Source organism: Hyla sarda, chromosome 1 (genome assembly GCF_029499605.1).
Source record: "Hyla sarda isolate aHylSar1 chromosome 1, aHylSar1.hap1, whole genome shotgun sequence".
In the NCBI taxonomy this organism is placed as follows: Eukaryota; Metazoa; Chordata; class Amphibia; order Anura; family Hylidae; genus Hyla; species Hyla sarda.
In genome coordinates, this window is record NC_079189.1 from 269,888,628 (window position 1) to 269,910,608 (window position 21,981).

Genomic DNA, 21,981 nt, shown 5'->3' on the forward strand with positions numbered 1-21,981 from the left:
ATTCCAGTATCTATTCAAAATTTCCCTCATCTGTTGGGATAGTTTGTCAATCCCACTCGTTTTATTGCAATTTTTGACCGTGTCATTATGTACTTATGTGTCAAGAGCTTGTCTGATTAAAGACAGGGGGTTACCCTAAACATATACTAACCTCTGCATACAGTGTCCTCATATTTCTTGCTTCCTTAAACTCGTCATGCCTCGAGCAATTTCTCCTGAGGCGGAGATATTGTCGACGCGGGGTCTCCCTTTTTAGGGGGCCCAGGTGGCAACACTCCCCCCTCAGGAGGCTATTCGTTGCTGTCGGTTTCCTATGTATTGATGTACATAGGTAACCACTCTCATCTCTCCTAATCATGATATTCAAAAAGGGTAATTGAGTCACACTAACCTCATATGTGAAATGTAATCCAATGTAATTTCTGTTCAGGGAGGCCAAAAATTGTTCAAAAAGGTAGACTTAGAGCCCTGCCAGAGGGTGAAAAGGTCATCTATATATCTGGCCAATAAAAGGGCTTGTTCACTGAAATGTTCTCGTAGTGGGTTAAAAACAATGGTGGCCTCCCACCAGCCCAGGAGTAGATTGGCATATGTGGGGGCACAAGGGCTCCCCATTGCCGTACCCCTGAGCTGGTGGAAGATTTTGCCATAGAACAAAAAGTAATTTCTTGTCAAGATAAATTCCAGAAGTTTTAGAATGAACTCGTTATGTGCCTTCGTATGTTCCTCTAAAGGAAAGATAGTATGCTACTGCTTTTAATCTCATGTCATGGGGTATAGACGAGTAAAGTGCCTCAACATCTATGCTGGTGAGGTGTTGTCATCAACTGCGATCCCCTCTATTTTTTGCACTAGTTCTATGGAAGTGAAAGTACGAATTCCTGTAAAACTATCAATATATACTGCAAAATTTTGTCCCAGGCTACCAATTCCTGAGACAATAGGTTGCGCCCCTTTAAGGGGGATGTCCCTTTGTAGATTTTGGGTAGAGCATGAAATGTTGCCAAGACCGATGTTTTGGGAATCAGGAATTCACATTCATTATCACTGAGAAGTTTATGTTTTTTTGCCTGCACAACAAGGGACAAAAATTCCTTTCTATACTGTAAAGTAGGATCACTTGGAAGGATTTCATAGAGTGATCCATTGTCCAAATTTTTTCGGCACAGTTATATACTGTGAACGGTGCATTACAACTATATTCCCACCTTTGTCCGCCGACTTGATGAGATCTTTATTGTCCTGCAGTTCTTTCAGGGCCTGTCTCTCCAGATGTGTGAGGTTACGTCTCATCACCAAATCGGGGGAAGGGGTTGTGGAAAGTTTTCTAATCTACTGAACAGTAAACTCAAGGAACACATCTAGGCAAGAGATTTCAGATACTGGTGGAAAAGCCTTACTTTTCAATCTTAGGGAAGTGAAGGGGCCCTCATCTCGGGGGGGTTCTCATTATCTCCAAGTAGAGTTGACCACTGAGATGAGGGCCCCTTCACTTCCCTAAGATTGAAAAGTAAGGCTTTTCCACCAGTATCTGAAACCTCTTGCCTAGATGTGTTCCTTGAGCTTACTGTTCAGGAGATTAGAAAACTTTCCACAACCCCCCCCCCCTCCCCCGACTTGGTGGTGAGACCGAACCTCTCACCTCTGGAGAAATGGGCCCCGAAAGAACTACAGGACAATAAAGATCTCATCATCAGGTCGGTGGACAAAAGGTGGGAATATAGTTGTAATGGAGCGCCTAGGGTGAGGGATATGAGTTACACTAGGGCATATTAGGTTCATTAGGCCCTGTTAATTATCCCCTTCCCTCCCAGTTAGGTATCGCCCATTGCCCCTAGGACATAGGGCAAAGGACCAGTGGTGATAGGTGTTGGATATTTATTCCTATTAACTACCATTCTATAGGTAATATGTATGAAAATCATCTATTCTCATTTTATCGCTTAAATAAGCATAAGTATTAGGGAGGTTATTAGTGCCTCTCTCCCCTTGCATATGCTCCATAAGTACAAAAATATAAAATCTATGATATCCCAGATTTCTGCTTGTCATGCCTCAAGCATTCTATATATTATGTATTCTACTCTAACACCTAATATCTTTATGTTCATAAAATCATGAGCACTAGCGCACACAGTTACCAGTTGGGGTTGAATAGTGGCTATGTGTGACCTTTCAAATATAGTCAAACGCTATCCGATCCCTGTGAGCGCTTTTTGTTTCCAACTAATTAAATACCCCTAGTCGGATACTCCTCTTTCTATACACTACGAGAATCAGCTAGTATAGATCAGTTAGCGCATCAAATCTAAAAGCCCCGTGGTGTTTAACTGTATCAGTGCCGATAATCACGCCTCTTTGCCATGTCAAACGGACAGATAAACAGAGTGTGCTGTGTCTGAGTCATCTAGCCAACTTTACTGACGTCAGACGGGGCACGGCTCCTCTGACGCAGCATGTCATGCGGCAGATATAACGTCAGACGCCAGAGACATGTGTTATCAGCGCAGTGAAGCCGGTGCTCACGGCTCCCTGCCACTGCAGGTATGCGCTGAACTTTAAACTTTATGCCGGACTCTCAATCGTGAGTATACCGCTGCGCGGTCCCCCAAAGCCCCTCTCTATTTCAGGGAATGTAAACGGAGATGGGGATTATATCTTTCTATTATACATTTTTTTTGCAGGTTTCCATATTCCCCTAATGGATACTGTAAGTAGGATACCAATACTATGGGACCGCAATTTTATTTGAGGAACCCAAATCGGATTATATATATATATATATATATATATATATATATATATATATATATATATATATATATATACACATATATATATATATACATATATATACATACATACATACATACATACATACACATACATATATACATATATATACATATATACATATATATATATATACACACACACATATATATATATATATATACATATACACACACACAAATATATCTCCATGTACATGTTCTTCTTTACAGGTTCCTGGAGGAGAAAGGAGAGATGTCACTAAATATAGGGGTCTGATATAATGTTACATAGTTAGTACGGTCGAAAAGAGACATATGTCTAATTGAAGGGTAGGGGTGTGGCGCGATATTGGGGAAGGGATGGGATTTTATATTTCTTCATAAGCATTAATGTTATTTTGTTCCAGGAATGTATCTAATCCTGTTTTAAAGCTGTTAATTTTTCCTGCTGTGACCAGTTCCTGAGGTAGACTGTTCCATAAGTTCACAGTTCTCATGGTAAAGAAGGCGTGTCGCCCCTTGAGACTAAACCTTTTCTTCTCCAGACGGAGGTAGTGCCCCCTCGTCCTTTGGGGGGGGGGGGTTTAACCTGGAACAGTTTTTCTCCATATTTTTTGTATGGGCCATAAACGCCCTTAAACGTCTCTTCTCAAGACTAAACAATTGTAACTCCTTTAGTCGCTCCTCATAGCTAAAATGTTCCATGCCCCATATTAGTTTAGTCGCGCGTCTCTGCACCCTTTCCAGCTCCACAGTGTCCCCTTTTATGGACAGGCGACCAAAACTGAACAGCATATGTTGTCCTGCTATCAATGGCTGCTACCCCTGATAAATGGCATATTTTCCTTGTTCTCCTCTGTCATATATGCATTATTTTTTAAATTGCTGCATCCTTTCTGTTTGGGTGCATAAAATTTGTATGTTATGAGCAAATGTCCAGTATATAATTATACATGTATGATGAGTGAATACCCCTGAGGATGCAGCTAGATAGCGGCAGAAATGCATTGGGTACTTTTCATAGATCTGCGGATACTTGTTTTCATATAAGATATCTGCACTAAAATAGGATTTGCTCATCTATTTTGTAACCTTTTTTGGACCCTTATTAAATAGCAGTATCTTTCTTGCACAGTTCCTGCAAGAGAAAGGTATTGATGCTATGGACTGGCCCACCCGTTCCCCAGACCTGAATCTGGTTGAGCACATCTGGGACATCATGTCTCGCTCCATCCACCAACGCCACTGTCCAGGAGTTGGCGGATGCTTTAGTCAAGGTCTGGGAGGACATCCCTCAGGAGACCATCTGCCACCTCATCAGGAGCATGCCCAGGCGTTGTAGGGAGGTCGAACAGGTACGTGGAGGCCACACACACTACTGAGCCTCATTTTGACTTGTTTTAAGGACATTACATCAAAGTTGGATCAGCCTGTAGTGTGGTTTTCCATTTTGATTTTGGGTGTGACTCCATATCCAGACCTCCATGGATTGATAAATTTGATTTCCATTGATAATTTGTGTGTGTGACTTTGTTGTCAGCACATTCAACTATGTAAAGATGAAAATATTTCATGCGATTAGTTCATTCATTGAGATCTAGGATGTGTTATCTTAGTGCTCCCTTTATTTTTTTTGAGCAGTCCCCCACTACTAGTACCTGTCTGGCCTGCCCTGCCCTCCTCTCTCCCTCCTTACTGGAGCAGACACCCCCCTGGTCAGAGGAAGTGTCTTGCTGCAATACTGCTAGCTCTGAAATGGCATCCCCCTCATCTGCCAACGGGGCAAACTTATTGAGGTGTGCCAGTTCAGGACTAGCCTCCCTGACACTTTTCCCTCTACCCGTTTTCTAACTGTAACCCAACTGGCTGCCTGACTGTCCTGCATCTCCATCCCACTACTCCCCACCCCAAAGAGTGCTTGCTCAGTGAGCAGCAGACTCCTCTCCAAGTTGTCAATGCGTCTCAATTTTGCCAGTTGCTCCTCTAGATCCAGGATCTGGGCTTCCAAATGAACAACACGCACACATCTCGCACAGCAATATGCACCCTTGAACTGTTCTGCTGGACACTGGACTGGATTTTCCAACATAGCCATATCCTAGTCTTGGGGATTACAAAAATAAACAGTAAAAAAGAACTCAAATATTTCAATTAAACTCCCTTAATTTTAAGTCCCCCCATTGATCGCCATTACTGTTCAGTGCTATGCCTATACATCCGTAATATCAGCAATCCACTTTTATTGTCTGTCAGAAGGCAGATCATACAAACAGATCCACAAGCCTCCATCATGACTCATCTGACCTCTGCAATCACGCTACGGGTGATCCATTAAGTCTCTGTAAGTTCCCCTAATGCTTCAGATGCAGAGATCAGTATTGTTCATATTGTCTAAAAGGTTAATGGCTGGCATCAGGGGGACGCAAACAAAGAATACTTACATGCCCCGATCAACAGCTGCTGCTCGGATGGCATATGGTCTTCACTGCTCACCATTAACACAACCATGTTCATCCTGCAGAAAATGCCTGTTCAGCCTGTCATTGGCTGCAGTGGTAACCCAGAATTAGCTTGTTATTGGCTAAGTTGGCATTTCCTACAGGGAACCCATGTCAGAGGAAGAAAAGAAGGAACTCACTCTGTATAATCACATTTTATAGTTGGATGTGTTTTTGGGATAAACAGTATCCTTAGTAGGTAAGTCTATTATAAAGTTCTATGTAAAATACACCTTGCAGCACCCTTTTATTAATTTTAAATAGGAATTCCATTAGTCACACATCAGAAATTCTAAAGTGGAACTTCTGACAACTAATTGTATTCCAGCAAAAAATTGAACAAATTCGATCTCCTGGGGTAATCTGCCACAAGGGTCCCAGGACTGCACCTATATTTGCAACAAATTGCTGAATTGCACTGATTTCAGACCATCAACTGGGAAATTCAGTCAGGAAAATGTAATTTTCTAATTCTAATGTGAATTTCCTAATTGTAAATGAGCTCTGATCAGTAAGGAAAGCGAAACTGAAACTAAGAGTAACCAATAATTCCTTGTCAGCGTTAAGAAATTATACTTACTAAAGGAGGAAATTTGTAGTTGCCTTCAGGATTATTTTGAATTTCCCAAAGACCTTCGTTAAATCCTTTTCTTTTGTTAGGTTTGCCATATTTGTCCTTGAATTTTTCATATAGAAAAAGATCCTTTGCTCCTAAAAAAGCACTATGAGACAAGAGACAAAAAATACACATATAATTATATATATTTTCTCTAGCATGAATTTATACGCACACAAAATCTCAACATGAAAATGTTAGCTTCCCAATTAACATCAACCTAATGCTCAACATATTTCCATAGCTTAAAAACTCATACCACTTCAAAAAGACTGTCCCTCTATTTTCTATAAAGGTATATATACAAAAAAAATAAAAAAAATAAAAAAAAAAAATTATTGAAGATCTGTCCTATAAAGTCTAAAGTACATTGGTGTCTTCCTTTGAAAGAACAGAGCCATATTAGGGAGTTTTTTCAGGACCAATGAGGTAATTGATGCTAGTCGCTGATGTCAGGGGTCAGCATCAGATAGCAGCAGAACCCACTAAGTATAGAGTAGGGTCAGCACAAAGTAACTGGTTTCAATGATTGTGGGCACTGTTGAGGTCAGTAATGGGCCACAACAGTCAAGAAGGTACATTAAAACATCATCAGCAAATAGGCAGAAGATTTATAGAGCAAATAATGCTTCTTATATGGTACCATTCCTCACCCACTAACTAAGTTGGTAAATATTTGTTTAGAATGCACAAATCTGAGCATAGCTTTATAAGTACAGGGATGTGGAATTCCTATCGCCCGATGCCCGGGACATGCAGTTTCGGGAGCCGGGCAGGCAAATTTGTCCGGCCCTTAGCCCAGCTTCGGGCAAGCAGGGCCGGACAAGCGCGGCGGCGATCTGCAGTCTGTAAGGAGCGGGACCCGACTCCTGTCCGCTCCATACTCTGCAGCCCCCGGCTGTAAAAACCTGTGTCCTCCGAAGCAGGGGAGATGAGAAGCTGTGTATTTGTCTTCTCTCCCCTGCTCTGCAGACGTACGGGGGGAGATAAGGGGGCATGGCTTCTTGCTCCCCATGCAGACCTGCGTCCTCTGCTTTCACTCCCCCCAGCTGTAGCTTCGGAGAGCTGGGGGGAGGAGCGGACGCACGACTGCACGGGAGACTGCATGTGGCGCTCACAGGGGAGTATGGAGCGGGCTCTGGACTCGTGCCCGCTCCATACTCTGCTGCCCCCAGCTGTTCTCAGTAGCCGGGGGCCACTGCTAATAGCCAGCATGCGGCGATCGCCACGGCTGGCTATTAACCCTTTAGATCGCCGCTGTCAAAGCTGACAGCGTCGTCTAAAGGGACATGTGTATGCTCCCTGGTGGGCTAGTGGGGTGGATCGCTCCCCCCCACATCGCGATCGCAGGGGGGGGGCGATCCACTATGGAGGTAGCCGGAGGGTTTACCTCTGCTTCCTGCTGTCCCGCTCTGTCATTGATAGATCCTGGCTGGACTAGGCTCTATCAATGGAAAACAGAGGTCACAGATTAATAGAGTTTAATAGAACTTTATTAAACCCCCCAACCCCCCCCCCCCCCCCCCCCCCCCCCGGTGATCATGTTAACTGCAAGTGCTGCTCTCCTCGTCCTCCTGTGAGTTGCAGGCTGCCAGCGCTGGAATTCTGTACTAAAAATTCCTGCGCCCGGGCTGCAAAAACAAACAAAATAAACTTTAACACACCTTCCTTCGTTCCCCTGTTGCTCCGGTAATGGCTTCACGCTGGGGATGGGAACGTCACAGAGCCGTTAGCCTATCACCGGAGCCGGCCAGCTTCTTACATGACAGTGCACTCAGCCTATCACCGGCCGAGGCTGACTGCTCTGTGACGTTCCCATCCCCAGCGTGAGGCAGTTACCGGAACAACGGGGGAACGTAGGAAGGGGAGTTAAAGTTTATTTTATTTTTGCAGCCCGGGCACAGGAATATGTAGTACAGTACATAGTTCCAGCGCCGGTGGCCCACAACTCACGAAAGGGCAAGGAGAACAGCGCCCGTGGGTCACATATGATTAGTTCCCCGATGTGGGGACAACACGCTGCGGCTCATAATTCATTAAAGGGAGAGCCCAAGCGGTATTGCAGTATGGGAAAAATGAATATCTTGCAGGAAAAAAGTTTCGGTATTTGGTATTTGATGGACGCATGTCTTTTTTCAACCATACTAACTATGTATGACCTGGTATACCGCCCAGCACCAGTGCTGGGATTCACTCCCTGCATGGGAGTTTCCTTTTCCTCTTGATCCTGCATTCGGCTGCATTGCCCGGAGCACTTGGATGCCTCTAAAGTTGCCCATTCAAGTGGAGGGGTGAGCGGACTTTTTTCTTCTTTTTATTACACTATTATACTACGGCTCATGTAGTTTCTTATGCTAGCTTTATTAAGAGGTGCACATAGTTTTAATTCCTGGCATGGTCTCAACCCTGAATCGAGCAACTATTTATTTTATTCATCAGTACATGACATTTATTCTTCCTCAGACTTCACCATATATTTGTTATTTCTCCCAGTTAAATTCTATCTCCCAACAATTCCCATCTGCATGACACAAACATACAAGATTTGAAAAATTCTTTCAGAAACTGTGTACTGTTGAAACAGCCCCAGTCTCCTTTCTACTGGACCAGGAACCTGGAGGATTCTGAAAAATCTATGCGGACATTGCAGAAGAGAGAAGTACTCCATTCCTTGCTCCTCACAAAATCTAGAGCAATCCCTGTGATGCAGGCACCATTTTTATGAATATGACTAAAAATAAAGCAAGTTATTGGCTCAAGCCTTTAGGAGCTCAACAAGCCCCCTCATCCAGAAAGGCTCACCCCTTCCAATGCACATTGCCATCTCATCTGAAATTGCTGCCGTTTTACAGCATATTAGAGCAGGTTAGAAATCTGTGCACCTGTCTAATTAGACAACCTTAAGCCCCTCTTTCCGTGCACTGTATTCTTAGCAAAAAGGCCCTAGCCAGTTTACAACTCTGATTGGATACATTCTCCACCTTGATACCCTTTTGTCACTTTCCTCTCTATTTCACATCCACTTTTTTTTGTAAAGTGTGTTACATTTTATTTTTATGTATTTTTTGCGATCTTATTAATAAATAAATATTTAAAAGAACAGAGGGGGGCGGGGGGAGGTACATTGGTGCACTTTAGATTGTCTTAAAGGCCCCCTATTTTACCAACAGGTCGGGGAAAAACAGTTAAATGTGGATATGGAGAAAGGAGTCAGGCATATTGAATTTAAGCTGCCTGATCCTTTAGTTTTTAGGAAGATTAAGTCAACACCTTAAGTATCTGGTGGTGGCTTACCAACTCTCTCTAGGCTCTAAATACAAGGTGTGGGGGCAATTGCTAGCTTATGTGCATGGGTACTAGGGCTGCACAATATGGGGAAAAATGTGTGATTGCGATGGGCCTAAATATTGCGATTTCAATATGTGATGCGATAATAAATGGTGAAGTCCCGCCATTTCATGTCCAATCTCCTCCATTTTACTAATAGCCACCCGCCCACTGCCCATTTCACATCTCCCCCAGTCACATTCACATCTTCTCATCACATTTTCCCCATGTCACATTCCCCCCTGCCACATTCTCCCCCCATATCACCCCCCCTACATTCCCCATTCTCCCCCCATATCACCCCACCGTCCCATTCCCCATTCTCCCCCCATATCACCCCACCGTCCCATTCCGCAATCTCACCCCCCGTCCCATTCCCCTCCCCCTGCCATATTCTCCCCCATATCCCATTCCCCCCTCCCCCTGCCACATTCCCCTCCCCCATATCACATTCCCCCATATCACATCTCACCCCCCGTCCCCCCTTTATGTCACATTCTCCCCCGTCACAATATTTTCTCCATGTCACATCTTCCCCCCCACCCCATGTCACAATCTTCCTGCCCCCATGTCACATTCCCTCCCCTCCTGTCACATTTTGTACTGCAGCAATACACTGGTTTTTCCGGGCGGTTTTCAAATCTCCACCCGGATCCGGGAAACCTAGTGTGTTTGCTGCTGAAAACGACCTTTCCCCATCAGCCAATCACTGGCTTGACATGTGACATTGCTTCGGTCAGTGATTGGCTGAAAAGGGAAAGGTCCTACTAGTTGAATGGTGAAGAGAGGAGACACCGGACCGCACGGAGGGAAACTTAATTTGCAGGGACCTGGAGTAGGTGGGCAGAAGTTTTTTTTTATTCTTCTCCCTGTGGCCTTTTACTTAGCTCAGTGTTTTTCTACCAGAGTGCCTTCAGCTGTTGTAAAACTACAACTATCAGCATGCTCGGACAGCCTTTTTCCCGGTCCGGGCATGCTGGGAGTTGTAGTTTTGCAACAACTGGAGGCACCCTGGTTGAGAAACACTGACTTACCTAAATTTGTTTTTACCTGCTCTGGTCACCCCCCGCCTGGGAGCCGGCCCGAGCAGATAATCGCAAGTTTTCCCAAGGGGGCCTTATTGCTATATCGCGAAAAGCAAAAATCGTGATTCGATTGTTTTTGCAATATATCGTGCAGCCCTAATGGGTACCTTTAGTCAGAAACCTTTTAAGTTACCACTATGTGCTAATAAAATATATTGCAGTTCTTCTGAATACATATATGTATCAGTCACAAACATTGCTTGAAAAAAGCCAACATTTTAAATAATTTAGTGTAGAACGACAAAGTATGAGTTCAACATCTTTACAGGCCAACCAGAAAATGTATATTTAAGTCATAGTATACATTTTGATCAAAAAGTCTAATGAACCTGTTAGTTTTTGAATTATACTGAGAAGCAAGTAGATCAAACTACAAATAGTGGATGTGTGACTATATTTCTGTTTCTCCATTTTTGTTTTACGTATATTTAAGTCATAATTGCAAGTTTTGCTGGAAATAGATTTTTGCACTTAGAAATATTACTGCATCACAACATACAAAATTGCTATGGTATTAGATGGGTTTTAGTATTCTGTGATCCAGCTACTTTGTTTCAAGAAGACTAGAATAGAAAAAAAAAAAAAAAGCAGTTGCTTAGGGCAACCAACAAGCTCCAGTGTTTTAAACCAAATATTCATATGGCATATCTCCTCCAGGCATAAGTTAAGTAACCAACCTCCATTGGCCTTCAGTACTATGAGACCCAACGTGCACAGTAAGTCACCTGCCATAGTAGAAATAAAGGTGCTCCAGCTGGCAGCACTGTTGAGAGAATCAAAGAAAGTTTGTGTCAGGTGACATCACCATTATACACAAAAATCAATCAGTTTCTAAAAGGGTTAATGCCATCTTTGGCATGTTCACAAGACATGCTTTAAATGCCTAAGAAATGTCTCATAGATGCAGGTTCAAAAGACAGGTCCCACATCTATCTTCAGAATGGGTTACTAAACCCAGTCCCACCTGGTGAGATGACCAGCAGCCACCTATCTGTTCAGTCTATGCAGTGGACCTCAGATCTGGAAATAAACATTAAAAAGGTGAATGCACAGAAAATTTTACCATAGGCTCCTGGAATACCATCAGCACCCTGTTGAAATTATAAAAAAAAAAAGGTTGCCAACATAAATAATGCCTTTTACTGGCAGCAGACCATTATGCTTTACTGGTCCAAAATAGTAAACTACTAACGGCAGTGAACTTGAGAGCTTAAAATGTGGTTTTCTGCACTTTTGAGTCCTGCTAAAACATGTACGTGCAGGAAATAGCTGTATGTACTCACTATACAAAAAAAGAGGATTGCAGCAGCACACATTGGTCAAAAAAAATTGAGGCTCTAAGCGCACTTTTTGATCAAAACGTGTCCCCCATCCACCACGGGGAGGTGGCCTCATTTAGGATGGGAACCTAGCACAAATTCTGAACCTAACACTCAACTATCCACTCACCTCTGCCGGGCATATAGCCTCTGACTGGGTGACATGCTGGATCCATTTAAAACTCCACCTGTGAGAAAGGGGGAGGGGTGCACAGCTAAAGAGGGTGCCATTTCCCCCTGAATTGTACATACAAGAAAAAAGAAAGATAGCCAGCACAACAGCCTGATACATGGGTGCACACTGCCATTCAGGGAGAAATGGCACCCTCTTTAGCTGTGCACCCCTCCCCCTTTCTCACAGGTGGAGTTTTAAATGGATCCAGCATGTCACCCAGTCAGAGGCTATATGCCCAGCAGAGGTGAGTGGATAGTTGAGTAATAGTTTGACCAATGTGTGCTGCTGCAATCCTCTTTTTTTGTATACTCTGTATACTCTGATGCCATGGCAGTGTGCACCCGTGTATCAGGCTGTTTTGCTGGCTATCTTTTTTTTTTCTTGTATGTATGTACTCACTAGATGTTATGGCCATTAAAGGGGTATTCCTGTGGAATTTTTTTTTATATGAACTGGTGCTAGAAAGTTAAACAGATTTGTAAATTACTTCTATTACAAATCTTTCCAGTACTTTTTAGGGTCTGTATACTACAGAGGAAATTCTTTTCTAATTGGAACACCGAGCTCTCTGCTGACATTATGACCACAGTACTCTCTGCTGATACCACTGTCCATAGCAGCAAATGTTTGCTATGGGGATTTTCTCCTACTCTGCTGACATCTCTATCCATTTTAAGAACTGTCCAGAGAGCACTGTGGTCATGATGTCAGCAGAGAGCTCCGTGTTCCCAAAAGAAAACCCATTTCCTCTGTAGTATTCAGCAGCTAAGTACTGGAAGGAAGAATTATTTTAATAGAAGCAATTTACAAATCTGGTTAACTTTGCGGCAGCAGATAAAAAAAAAAAAAAAAAAAAAACGTTTTCTACGGGAGTACCTCTTAAATATGCTCTCCTCCTCTACTGTGTTGATTCCTCTTATGTATTTAAAAGTCTATATCATATCCCCTCTGTCTCTTCTTTCTTCCAAGCATGTTAAGGTCATTTAACCTTTCCTGGTAAGTTTTATTCTGCAATCCATGTACTAGTTTATTAGCTCTTCTCTAAACTGTCTAGAGTATCTAGATCCTTTTGGAGATACGGTCTCCAGTACTTGGACCTGTCTATAATGTAAGTGCGCTCTGTGACCCTTGAAATTCACGAGCAGCGACTTACCTTGATCGCTTTTTTATATCCCTCAAATTTTTGTACATTTTTTTTATCTTTTTATGTGACACTAAACACTAAAATGACACTCTGCTACAGTGGGGATCAAAAGTTTGGGCTACCCAGGTAAAAATTTGTATTAATGTGCATAAAGAAGCCAAGGAAAGATGGAAAAATCTCCAAAAGGCAAATTACAGATTAAATGGGGAAAAGGGGGGTGATTCAAACTTTTATTAGGAAGGGGTTAAATGACCTTTATTAGCACTTTTTTTTCGCAGTGTTATAGGTCCCATAGGTTCCTATAGCACTGCACACACTGATCTCTCATGCTGATCACTGGCGTGTATTTACACGCTTGTGATCAGTGTTATCTGTGCTTGACTGCTCCTGCCTGGATCTCAGGCACGGAGCAGTCATTCGTCGATCGGACACCGACGAGGCAGGTAAGGGTCCTCCCGGTGTCCTGAAAGCTGTTCGGGACGCCGCGATTTCACTGGGGCGGTCCCGAACAGCCCGACTGACTAGCCGGGATAGTTTCACTTTCACTTTAGAAGCGGCGATCAGCTTTGACCGTCGCTTCTAAAGCGTTAATACCGCACATCGCCGCGATCGGCGATGTGTGGTATAAGCCGTGGGTCCCGGCCGTTGATGAGCGCCGGGACCGACGCGGTATGATGCGGGATCGCGGCGCGACCCCGCTTCATATCGCAGGAGACGTCGCAGGACGAAAATATACGTCCTGCATCGTTAAGGGGTTAATTACATTCCGAACAGAGGATATTGACATCTGAAAACGTTCTTATAGCCATCTTCTTATAGCCTTCTCCAGCTTTGTGAGTAGAGATGAGCGAACTTCCAGTAAATTCGATTCGTCACGAACTTCTCGGCTTGGCAGTTGATGACTTATCCTGCATAAAATAGTTCAGCTTTCTGGTGCTCCGGAGGGCTGGAAAAGGTGGATACAGTCCTAGGAAAGAGTCTCCTAGGACTGTATCCACCTTTTCCAGCCCACAGGAGCACCTGAACTAATTTATGCAGGATAAGTCATCAACTGCCGAGCCGAGAAGTTTGTGACGAAGCAAATTTACTGTAAGTTCGCTCATCTCCATTTGTGAGCGTCAACTATTTTCAGTTACAGATTTCTAGACAACTGCTTTGAAGAACCCAATGGTAATTATTGTTGGGGCAAGGTCAGAGGAGTATGGGCATTTAAAACCTTTGAGATTGACATCACCTGGTCTTCCCAGATGATGATTGAGAACAATCCATGACACTGGCAGGTCTCAGCATTGCAAAGGGGGCAGTGCATGCTATAGATTCTGCAGGGTGCCCAAACTTTTGCAGACGCCATTTTTTGTTTTCTGTTATTTTGAAAGTGTAAATGATGGAAATAAAATGTAACTTTTGTTGACATATTATAAGAATGTCTAATCTGTTAATCGATGCCTTTTGAAGACTTTTACATCTTTCCTTGGCTTCTTTATGCACAATACTACAAATTTTTACCTGGGGTGCCCAAACATTTGTGATACCCCACTGTACAATGTAAAGGAGTGCAGTCTGTATAACACTGATTGCGTCATCTAAAGGGTTAATGCTGGGCATTAGCGGTGGGTCCTGGCTGCCCGTAGCAACCAGGACCCACTGGGTTTAACCAGTTCTCTGCTGGTGAAAAGTGTTTAACCTGTTGGGGACGAAGGGCGTATCCATACGCCCGTGGGAATTTCGGTCCCCGACGCGCGGGGACTGGGCCGACTGCCGATATCTATCAGCAGGCACCCCGTGCAAATACCCAGGGGGGTCATTAGACCCCCCCATGTCGGCGATCGGCGCAAATCGCAAGTGAATTCACACTTGCGATTTGCGCTGATTCCAGGTCATTACGGGTCTATGGTGACCCAGTGACCCGGAATATAAGGGGGATCACGGGTGTCTAAGACACCCACGATCCCCCTAAAGTGATAGGAGTGAGGTGTCACGGGTGCCACCCCTCCTATCCCTGCTATTGGTTGTCTAGACGCGACCACCAATAGCAGATCCGTGGCGGGGGGGGTTTTACTTTCGTTTTCCCCGTCCTGCCCACCCACAATAGGCTGGACAGAACGGGGAAAACGAAGAGGAGCGGTGCCGGAGTCCACTTACCCCTCTGGAGGCAGCGGAGCGACATCGATCGGCGGGCGGCGACGGAGATCTGCGGCGGCGTGCGGCAGAAGAGGACGGCTCCCTGGATGCGACGGAAGCCGGTGAGTAGTTGCCTAGCAACATCTAGAGTGCTACAGTCAGTCCACTATAGTGGTCTCCAGACTGTAGCCCTCCAGATGTTGCAAAACTACAACTCCCAGCATGCCCAGACAGATGTTTGCTGTGTGGGCATGCTGGAATTTGTAGTTTTGCAACAGCTGGAGGTCTACAGTTTAGAGACCACTGCACAGTGATCTCTATACTGCCCTCTAGATCTTGCAAAACTACAACTCCTAGCATGCCCACACAGCTGTTTGCTGTCTGGGCATGCTGGGAGTTGTAGTTTTGCAACATCTGGGAGGTCCACAGTTTGGAGATCACTGTTCAGTGGTCTCTAAATTGTAGCACTCCAGATGTTGCAAAACTACAAATTCCAGCATGCCCACACAGAAAACAGCTGTCTCGGCATGCTGGGAATTGTAGTTGCGTACCTCCAGCTGTTGCATAACTACATCGCCCAGCATGCCCTTCTGTGATCAGTACATGCTGTGAATTGTAGTTTTGCAACAGCTGGAGGCACACTGGTTGGAAAATACTGAGTTAGGTAACAGAACCTAACTGAAGGTTTTCCAACCAATGTGCCTCCAGCTGTTGCAAAACTACAACTCCCAGCATGTACTGACAGACCGTGCATGCTGGGAGTTGTAGTTTTGCAACAGCTGGAGGCACACTGGTTGGAAAACCTTCAGTTAGGTTCTGTTACCCGTGTGCCTCCAGCTGTTGCAAAACTACAACTCCCAGCATGCACGGTCTGTCAGTACATGCTGGGAGTTGTAGTTTTGAAACAGCTGGAGGTTTGCCCCCCCCCCCCCCTTGTGAACGTACAGGGTACATTCACACGGGCGGGTTTACAGCAAGTTTCCTGCTTCAAGTATGAGCTGCGTCAAATTTTTAACCACAGTGCAAATTCCTATCGGGAAACTCACCGTAACCCGCCAGAGCGAATGTATCCTAAAAACACTACACTACCACATAATAAAGAGTAAAACACAACATATACACCCCCTTACACTGTTCCCCCCCCCCCCACCCCCCCGCCCCAACTGACTGTCCAGGCATGCTGGGAGTTTAGCAACAGCTGGAGGCACCCTGTTTGGGAATCACTGGCATAGAATACCCCTATGTCCACCCCTATGCAATGCCTAATTTAGTCCTCAAATGCGCATGGCGCTCTCTCACTTCAGAGCCCTGTCGTATTTCAAGGAAACAGTTTAGGGCCACATATGGGGTATCTCCGTACTCGGGAGAAATTGCACAACAAATTTTGGGGGGGCTTTTTCTCCTTTTACCCCTTATGAAAAGGAAAAGTTGGGGTCTACACCAGCCTGTTAGTGTAAAAAAAAATTTTTTTCACTAACATGCTGGTGTTGCCCTTTACTTTTTATTTTCACAAGAGGTAAAAGGAAAAAAAGACCCCCAAAATTTTTAACACAATTTCTCCTGAGTACGGAAATACCCCAGATGTGGGCGTAAAATGCTCTGCGGGCGCACAACAAAGCTCAGGAGTGAGAGCGCACTATGTACATTTGAGGCCGAAATTTGTGATTTACACAGGGGTGGCTGATTTTACAGCGGTTCTGACATAAACCCAAAAAAATAAATACCCACATGTGATCCCATTTTGGAAACTACACCCCTCACGGAATGTAATAAGGGGTACAGTGAGCATTTATGCCCCACAAGTGTCTGACAGATTTTTGGAACAGTGATCCGTGAAAATGAAAAATGTAATTTTTTTTGTTTGCACAGCCCACTGTTCCAAAGATCTGTCAAACGCCAGTAGGGTGTAAATGCTCACTGTACCCCTTATTACATTCCGTGAGGGGTGTAGTTTACAAAATGGGGTCACATGTGGGGGAGTCCACTGTTCTGGCACCACGGGGGGCTTTGTAAATGCACATGCCCCCCGACTTCTATTAAAAACAAATGATCTCTCTAAAAGCTCAATGGCGCTCCTTCTCTTCTGAGCATTGTAGTTCGCTCGCAGTGCACTTGACGTCCAAACATTGGGTATTTCCATACTCAGAAGAAATGGGGTTACAAATTTTGGGGGGCATTTTCTCCTATTACCCTTTGTAAAAAAGTAAAAAATTTGGGGAAAAAACAGCATTTTAGTGGAAATTTTTTTTTCTTCATTTACACATCCGACTTTAACAAAAAGTTGTCAAACACCTGTGGGGTGTTAAGGCTCACCGTACCCCTTGTTACGTTCCTTGAGGGGTGTCGTTTCTATAATAGTGTGCGATGTGGGGGGGGGGGGGGGGGTTTGCTGTCCTGGCACCATAGGGGCTTCCTAAATAGGACATGCCCCCCAAAAACCATTTCAGAAAAACTCACTCTCCTAAATCCCATTGTCGCTCCTTCCCTTCTGAGCCCTCTACTGCGCCCGACGAACACTTGACATCAACATATGAGGTATTTTCTTACTCGAGAGAAATTGGGTTACAAATTTTGAGAGGATTTTTTTCCTTTTACCCCCTTGTAAAAATTCAAAAACTGGGTCTAAAAGAACATGCGAGTGTAAAAAATTAAGATTTAGAATTTTCTCCTTCACTTTGCGGCTATTCCTGTGAAACACCTAAAGGGTTAACACACTTACTGAATGTCATTTTAAATACTTTGGAGGGGTGCAGTTTTTATAATGGGGTCATTTATGGGGTATTTCTAACCAGAAGACCCTTCAAATCCACTTCAAACCTGAACTGATCCCTGAAAAATTCTGATTTTGAAAATTTTGCGAAAAATTGGAAAATTGCTGCTGAAATTTGAAGCCCTCTGATGTTTTCCAAAAGTAAAAACTCATCAATTTTATGATGCAAACATAAAGTAGACATATTGTACATGTGAATCAATATATAATTTATTTGGAATATCCATATTCCTTATAAGCAGAGAGCTTCAAAGTTAGAAAAATGAAAAATTTTCTAATTTTTCATGAAATTTTTGAATTTTTCACGAAGAAAGGATGCAAGTATCAACGAAAATTTACCACTAACAAAGTAGAATATGTCACGAAAAAACTATTTCGGAATCAAATTTATAAGTAAAAGCATCCCAGAGTTATTAATGCTTAAAGTGACAGTGGTCAGATTTGCAAAAAAATGCTCCCGTCCTTAGGGTCATAATGCGCTCCGTCCCCAAGGGGTTAAGGACCGAGGGCGTATCCATACGCCCGTGGGAATTCCGGTCCCCACCACTAGCCGGTTGGGGACCGGAGCCGGATGCCTGCTGAAATCGTTCAGCAGGCATCTCGGCATATCGCCCTGGACAATTCAGTCCAGTGTTCTGCGGCGATTCAGGGTCAATCGGGTCTCCAGTGACGCGGTATTACTGGCTGATCGGGGCAGTCTCTGACGGCCCCGAACAGCCACAGCCTGCAGGGGTGAGGTGGCAGTGGTGCCACCTCATGATCGCCCCGATTCGTCGGCCGGATTACCGGCCGACCATTTAGGGCGCCTGCTGCGGGTGTCACTCCCACAACCCGCTCCGCCCCTCTTCCGGAGGATGTGAGCGGGTGCGGGACGTGCACCCCGGGAGCTGGGGACCCCGATCCCCGGCGTCAATGTTGGGATCGGGGCCCCAGGAGCGGCGGCGGGACTGACCTGTGTGCCGGCAGCAGTAGGTGGTGAGTTGCTTAGCAACTGCTCCCGGCATGTAAAAAGGGCTTATATCCCTTATGGGCATGCTGGGACTTATGGTTTTGCAACAGCTGGAGGCACATTTTTTCTATGGAAAAGTGTACCTTCAGCTGTTGAATAACTACAACTCCCAGTTTGCACAAACAGCTAAAGTGCATGCTGGGAGTTGTAGTGGTGCATCTGCTGGTTGCATAACTACAACTCCCAGCATGCCCGTTGGCTGTCTGTGACTGCTGAGAGTTGTAGTTTTGCAACAGCTGAAGGCACACTGGTTGTGAAACTCGAGTGTTTTTTTTACCTAACTGTTTCACGACCGGTGTGCCTCCAGCTGTTGCAAACTACAACTCTCAGCAGTCAATGTACACCATGCACCGTACATACTGGGAGTTGTAGTTTTGCAACAGCTGGAGGCACACTGGTTGTGAAACACTGAGTTAGGTCACAAACTCCGTGATACATAACCATTGTGTCTACAGCTTTTGCAAAACTAAAACGCTCAGCATGTACAGTCTGTCAGCGCATGCTGGGAGTTGTAGTTTTACAACAGCTGGATGTTCCTCCCCCAATGTGAATGTACAGGGTACACTCACATGGGCGGAGGTTTACAGTAAGTATCTGGCTGCAAGTTTGAGCTGCGGCAAATTTTCTGTCGCAACTCAAACTGCCAGCGAGAAACTACTGTGAACCCCCACCCGTGTGACTGTACCCTAAAAACACTACACTACCAAAAAAAATAAAAAGTAAAAAACCCTACTATACACATACCCCTACACAGCCCCCCTCCCCAATAAAAATGAAAGCGTCTGGTACGCCACGGTTTCCAAAACGGAGCCTCCAGCTGTTGCAAAACAACAACTCCCAGTATTGTCGGACAGCCGCTGACTGTCCAGGCATGCTGGGAGTTTTGCAACAGCTGGAGTCACCCTGTTGGGGAATCACTGGTGCAGAATACCCCTATGTCCACCCCTATGCAAGTCCCTAATTTAGGCCTCAATTGCGCATGGCGCTCTCACTTTGGAGCCCTGTCATATTTCAAGGCAACAGTTAAGGGTCACATATGGGGTATCGCCGTACTCGGGAGAAATTGTGTTACAAATTTTGGGGTGGTATTTTCTGCTTTTACCCTTTTTAAAAATGTAAAATTTTTGGGAAAAGAGGCATTTTAGGTAAACAAAATATAATTTTTTTTTTTACAGATGCAAAAGTCGTGAAACACCTGTGGGGTATAAAGGTTCACTTAACCCCTTGTTGCGTTCCCCGAGGGGTCTAGTTTCCAAAATGGTATGCCATGTGTTTTTTTTTTGCTGTCCTGGCACCATAGGGGCTTCCTTAATGCGGCATGCCCCCCAGAGCAAAATTTGCTTTCAAAAAGCCAAAATGTGACTCCTCTTCTGAGACCTGTAGTGCGCCAGCAGAGCACTTTTCACCCCCATATGGCATGTTTTCTTATTCAGGAGAAATGGGGCTTCAATTTTTTAGGGGTATTTTCTGCTATTACCCTTTTTAAAAATGTAAAGCATTTTAGGTAAAATTTTTATTTTTTTTTTTTTTTTTTTTTACATTTGCAAAAGTCGTGAAACACCTGTGGGGTATAAAGGCTCACTGTATCCCATGTCACATTCCCCAAGGGGTCTAGTTTCCAAAATGGTATGCCATGTTTTTTTTTTTGCTGTTCTGGCACCATAAGTGCTTCTTAAATGCAACATGCCCCCCAAAAACCATTTCAGAAAAACGTACTCTCCAAAATCCCCTTGTCGCTCTTTCACTTCTGAGCCCTCTACTGTGCCAGTCGATCACTTTACATAGACATATGAGGTATGTGCTTACTCGAGAGAAATTGGGCTACAAATACAAGTAAAAAAATTTCTCCTTTTACTCCTTGTAAAAATTCAAAAATTGGGTCTACAAGAACATATGAGTGTAAAAAATGAAGATTTAGAATTATCTCCTTCACTTTGCTGCTATTCCTGTGAAACACCTAAAGGGTTAAAACGCTGACTGAATGTCATTTTGAATACTTTGGGGGGGGGGTGTAGTTTTTATAATGGGGTCATTTATGGGGTATTTCTAAAAAGAAGACCCTTCAAATCCACTTCAAACCTGAATTGGTCCCTGAAAAATATTGGAGTTTGAAAATTGTGAAAAATTGGAAAATTGCTGCTGAACTTTGAAGCCCTCTGATGTCTTCCAAAAGTAAAAACACGTCAATTTTATGATACAAACATAAAGTAGACATATTGTATATGTGAATAAAAAAATAAAAAAAAAAAATTATTCGTAATATCCATTTTCCTTACAAGCAGAAAGCTTCAAAGTTAGAAAAATGCAAAATGTTCAAATTTTTCACCAAGAAAGGATGCAAGTTAAAACAAAAATTTACCACTATGTTAAAGTAGAATATGTTACGAAAAAACAATCTCAGAATCAGAATGATAACTAAAAGCATCCCAGAGTTATTAATGTTTAAAGTGACAGTGGTCAGATGTGCAAAAAACGCTCCGGTCCTTAAGGCCAAAATGGGCTTGGTCCTGAAGGGGTTAAGGGGGTTAAGCTCCCAGTCACTTCATTCAACATTTTTTAAGAGGGGCAGATAGCTTTTCGTTGCCTCATACATATCAACAAGCTGCCTGAACTTCATGAACCTTATCACAGGAGGCAGAAAAGATTTTCAGCGTAATTATGTGTATTTTTCCACTAGAAGTCATCTGCTGCATATACTAGTCTGTAGACGGTATAAAAACCAGTTCACACCATTCTTAACACTCTGCAACAGAGTGCAATTTAGGGTTTAATACCACCCCCTTTTTTTGGGGGGTGCTGCACGGTTTCATGCTGCACAAAAATAAATTTTTTCAGCGGACTGTAGTGCATAGGTCTGCCCTCATATGTGCATACCACATACCTACATCAAAAGCAGTCTACTATTTAGTATCTGTAACAAGTCTAGATACTGGGGAAGTCTTGGCAAAAGTAATCATCGGCTGGTGTTTTACAAAAATAAACGTTTTTTGCATACATATTGTAGCGCATTTTTCTGCCCTCATCAGTGCATACCGCATACGTACCGTATTTATCGGCGTATAACGCGCACTTTTTAGGCTAAAATTTTTAGCCTAAAGTCTATGTGCGTGTTATACGCCGATACACCCCCCAGGAAAGGCAGG

General features: G+C 43.9%; 1 protein-coding gene across 1 annotated transcript in view; it reads right to left on the bottom strand.

Moving 5' to 3' along the window:
* The window catches only part of HDGFL2 (HDGF like 2), a 236,887-nt gene that overhangs the window by 159,486 nt on the left and 55,420 nt on the right, over window positions 1-21,981 (bottom strand). The window contains exon 3 of the mRNA XM_056572250.1: window positions 5,853-5,994. Coding sequence (XP_056428225.1) covers window positions 5,853-5,994 — 142 coding nt within the window. The remainder of the gene's footprint in view (window positions 1-5,852; window positions 5,995-21,981) is intronic.